Genomic DNA, 5,090 nt, shown 5'->3' on the forward strand with positions numbered 1-5,090 from the left:
AGGGCAGGAGACTGGGAGGGAAGGTAGTGCCATCCCAATGAAAAGAGGTGCTTTGAAGCCACACTTGGGATTAAGCATATAAAATAAATGCAGAGGTGGAATTCCAACATTCTTCCCCGTTTAATGGCAGCTCATAAAGGCTTTGTAGTTCCTGAAAACTGGAGGAAGAGTGGCGTTCTTCTTTAAGCACTATTTTTTTAGGGATATACCTGTCATGCATTCTATAGACATCAAAACTTGTCAAGTAGGAATATAACTACATTCATTTTATACACACACACATATACATATACATATACACATACACCATATTTTTCCATGTATGACACAAACACCCAGCAAACACCCTGTTCAGAAATCAGGTGCGTCTTATACAAGTGCAGCATCATATACACGGAGAAATAATGGTAACCTCCGCAGCCCAGGGCATGCCTGTGTGGGTTGCCATGCTGCCTGGTGCATGTGTGAAGACCCTATGGGCTTGCCACTAATCAGAGGGGGGAGGGGGAGAGATTGTCAGCCTGCCGAACTTCCAGATTTGCCGGCTCAGCTGTTCGGCGCTCTGCTGAACAACTGATTGGCGAGGGAGAAACTCACATGCCAGAGCGTCTTATACAAGGGTACGTCTTATAGATGGAAAAATATGGTATACGCACATACACACGTATACACATACATACATACACACACGCAGCGCTTCTTGTGCACATAATGTTATTCATCTTTTATAATAGTCCTTTTATTTGCTCCCAAAGGTACTGTTTACCATGAAGTGCACCACAGCAAGATTTTTTAAAAAAAGGGCTAATGCACAACCCTCTTTTCCTATGAATTCCTCTTCTGTCAAGTTTCCCCCCCCTCCCTGCTCTCAGTGTTATGGCATTTCAGCAGCCCCATCTGGAGCAAAGGGCACTCGCACCTCCCTCCACATCCTCGCTGTTTGGGGCTCAGTATTTCCTTTCCCCAGGAACCCATTCCCACTCATTTGCTAAAGTCTGGCTCTCTCCCCAGCTGGATAAAACCTCCCTCCAGGCACCAGAAGGCAGCCAGCCAATCACAGAGGGACAAAGGGCAGGACCAAGGCTGCCAGAATGACAAATGCCGAGGCTGACACCTGGGAAAAGCCAGTTGTCGAGCTGAGATCTCTTAAGGTAGAGTCCTCCTCTTCTGGCAACACCAGCAGGTCCTGAAAGTCTCAGAGGGGCTGGAGCTGATTGTCTTCTCCTGGTTCTGGGCAGGCTGCCAAGCACACCTGGATGCAGCAGCGGCACAATTCATGAGTTCCAGGCCCTGCCACTAGACTTCCTAACAGCATAATTCTTGACTGCATCTTGCTACTTGGTTGGTTCATGGCTTCCATTTACAGCCTCCAAGGAAGCTGGACTCCTCTAGCTGCACTGACTTTACTGTGGACTTCTTTGGCTTGGGTTGAAGGAAAGCCAGGGTGTCCTTCCTGCAGGATGCCTCCGCTGGAAGCCAGTGCCGAGAAAGCCTTCCTGATTGAAGTAGCCAAGCAGCAGATACTCCAGAAACTGAACCTGAGCGAGAGGCCCAACATCACCCACCCTGTGCCACGTGTGGCGGTGGCCAACGCCCTGCGGCGGCTACACATGGGCAAAGGCTGGACAGATGGGACGGGGCACTTCTCAAGCTGGGAAAAGGCAGAGTCGGATGAGCAGGGCTACGAGATCATTAGTTTTGCAGACACAGGTGAGTGCCCGTCGGTCTTCCAAAGGTGCAGGCCAAGGGCCAAATACGCTAAACCAGAGAGCTGGGATCGTCTGTGTTTATGTTCCTCTGCTCCATAATTGCTCCATATAAAAGTGCGCTTGGAAAGGAAAGGCTACAAATTACTCCTGACATCTATCCCATCGTTTAGGTTAGAGCCTGACTATGTGCTGGAATACATCAGTTGCAAAAGGGGGAAAAAGTAAGGTGTGTTTGGGGTGTACGGATCAACGGGAACAAATTGCACTCTTCTCATCTGATCTAGCTTCCTGTGGCATCCCAGATCTACACAGAGACCACTCCCTCGCGCAAAGAACTGCATGTTTGTGTTGTCAGAAATATGTGCACTTGGCATTGTCATAACTTTATCCAAACCTGCTGAATCTTTCAAATGTGCTAGATCAGAAGTTTTCAAACTTTTTGAAGCCTTGGAACCTGTAACTTAAAAAAATGAGGAAAAAAATCCCAGTATCCCTGATCAAGGGATAATGTTCTGGTGATTAAAAAAAAAGACTGTATTCAAATGAACTTTTTTCCCCTTAGTCTCTCATGAAACTTTATCATGTTGAAAGACTACAATTCCCATTTACCTGTTCCAGTGCAGTCATTGGGTTGGGAAATGTTACATTACCATTACAGGTTTTGCCATAATGAAAAAAAAGAGAAAAGAAGCTAAAAACCAAGTGATCAGGAACACCAGGAGGACAAAACAATCAATTCTGTCCCCTCACAGTCATTGAGGATTCTATCATATTGACTTACTATCTTTTTTTAAAAAAAATGTCTCTTTCCTACAGCTCTATTTTTGGTTTGCTTAAAATGCAACCTGAGATGAAATAATGGGATGCAGGTGGTAAAAAGGATAAAGTCTAAGGGTTGCTTTCTTAAATTTATATAAACCAATGTCTTTGAGAGCCAACCGGCAGATTTAGAAGAAGGTTGCCCGTCATTTTCTCTTCCTCCATATACAAAGCAGGTAGTTGCAGGAATATTCTACACAGTTGTGTAGACATCGTACTGGATTACTTTTTCATGTATATGCAATTACTTCATTCAGTGATGGATTTTTATATCAATGTCTGATGGAACTGTATGGTGAACAGGTTCAATATGTACATGACCATCTCATACTGGGCAAGCTTTACTATCAAGCTTTTGAGCACATTATTGTAAGGTTGTTTACAATTTAGGACCCATTTTGTGATGTACAGACTAGTCACATCAAAGATATATCTAAAGTAGGCCTAATATATATTTAGTGCTGTTCAGAGAGTGAGTGAAATTATCTTTTTTTTTGCATTTACCGGTATTTGCAAATTCAAGACTTTGAACACTGAAATAGTGCTGTTGTGATTGTGATTATTACTACTACCGCAATTGCTATTAGGGCTGCTTGGACTGAGTACCTCGATTTCAAATTCAGAGCTAAAGAAGGAGCTGAGCTAAGAAACTCACTGAATGTTCCTTGGACAAATCCATGGACTCAGTCTAACAAGCTGCACTGGTCATCCCCTCCTGGTGGTGAAATTCTTGGCCAGCATGGTTTTAGAGGAATGATGATGATGATGATGATGATGTTGGATGGACCTTGGAGGTCATCTAGTCCAACCTCCTGCTCAAGCAGGAAACCCTATACCATTTCAGAGAAATGGCTGTCCAGTCTCTCCTTAAAAACTTACAGTGTTGGAGCATTCACAACTTCTGGAGGCAGGTTGTTCCACTCATTAATTGTCCTCACTGCCAGGAAATTTCTCCTTAGTTCTGAGGTTGCTTCTCTCTTTGGTTACTTTCCATCCATTGCTTCTTGTCCTGCCTTCAGGTGCTTTGGATTAATATACGTGGGGCTAAATGCAAATGTAGCAAATAAGTAAGGACCAAAACAACCCTCATTCACCCCTTAGAACAGGGGTCTTCAAATTTGGCCCTTTTATGACTTGTGGACTTCAACTCCCAGAATTCCTTAGACAGGCACGCTGGCTCAGGAATTCTGGGAGTTGAAGTCCACAAGTCATAAAAGGGCCAAGTTTGAAGACCCCTGCCTTAGAAGAACTTGGGCTCTGGTTTGGGGCTGGCAGCTTAGAGGCTGATACTTATTTTTGCCTTAACTCTTTTCTCCTCTGCAGAGCCTTCAGGCCTCCTTCAATTCCAGCTCACCCCTACAAAAGGCCAAGCCATGCACGTCCTGAAGGCCCAGCTGTGGCTGCACCTTAGGGCGCACCAAAACATCACAATACAGATCTATGTCGCAGGACAGCCACAAGTGGTGCTGGGACAGCAGCAGCTGGGAAGCCAGGGGAGGAGTGGTTGGCACTCTTTGTCCCTGATGCCAGCTTTGCAGAACTTCTTCGAGCACGAAGGCAAAACTTTACGCTTGGAGTTGCAGTGCGAAGGCTGCCATTCCAACATTGTGTCTTTGATGACAACCAGTAGCAACTCTCATCAGCCGTTCCTGGTGGTGAAGGCAAAGATAAAAGAAACTGGCCACTGGGTCACCAAGCGTAGCCTGAGCTGTGACCAGAACTCAGATCTGTGCTGTCGAAAAGACTACTATGTAAATTTTCGGGACATTGGTTGGAATGACTGGATCTTCAAGCCAGAGGGCTATCAGATAAATTATTGCATGGGTGAATGCCCCATGCACCTGGCAGGTGTGCCTGGGGTGGCAGCTTCCTTCCACACTACTGTCTTTAATTTGGTCAAAGCCAACAACATCCCCATTGCGGGCCATTCCTGCTGTGTCCCCACACAGCGACGGGCCCTTTCTCTGCTGTACTTTGACCCCAATAGCAACCTCATCAAGACAGACATTCCTGACATGGTCGTCGATGCTTGCGGCTGCAGCTAAAGATGGGATGGTAAGCAGAGAGAAAAACCCAAAAAGGACAGCGAGTAGGAAATGGGTTACTTCCTTTCTGCTTCCCTTTGGACTCTCATGAGCATCCAAGAACTCTGAGCCAAACTGAAGGGGTGGTATTATCATATGGACTCTTTTCAAAAGAGCAACCGTGTTTGGTTTTTCAGAGAAAAGATGTTACACTGAGATGTAAACGAGCCTGTTTTCTTACCATTGTATAAAGTATAATGTAGTGCTATGCAGGTCTGCTACTAGGCCTCTAACCTCAGAACCCTGTATTTGTCTTCCTTTCTGAAGTTGCTACTTGATAGACCCTCCGAGCTGTTTCCCTACCTCCTCCCACCCTGCTCCCAGTAGCTTCATTCACCTCTCTTTTCCCAATCCTGTTCTGTGGGCAGAAGAGTCCCACAGAAATGGCTCTGGAATGTATAGGGTTCTGCATACAGGGGTGTACATAGGCTTGCCTCTGATGCCCTCAGCATGTCAAGATACAATGGGAGAGCAGGAG

At 45.7% G+C, this 5,090-nt stretch overlaps 1 protein-coding gene across 1 annotated transcript; it reads left to right on the forward strand.

Annotated features, from left to right (window-relative positions):
* Positions 1 to 1,349: 1,349 nt before the first annotated feature.
* LOC308664590 (inhibin beta E chain-like) lies at positions 1,350 to 4,695 on the forward strand (the record flags this gene model as incomplete). Its single annotated transcript, XM_081321965.1, has 2 exons — positions 1,350 to 1,710; positions 3,852 to 4,695. 2 exons carry the CDS (start codon positions 1,350 to 1,352, stop codon positions 4,571 to 4,573), a joined length of 1,083 nt encoding a protein of 360 aa, XP_081178091.1. The 3' UTR covers positions 4,574 to 4,695.
* Between the last annotated feature and the right edge of the window lie 395 nt (positions 4,696 to 5,090).

The sequence above is a fragment of the Vipera berus genome (assembly GCF_964194415.1).
Source record: "Vipera berus genome assembly, chromosome: 2".
Classification (NCBI taxonomy): Eukaryota; Metazoa; Chordata; class Lepidosauria; order Squamata; family Viperidae; genus Vipera; species Vipera berus.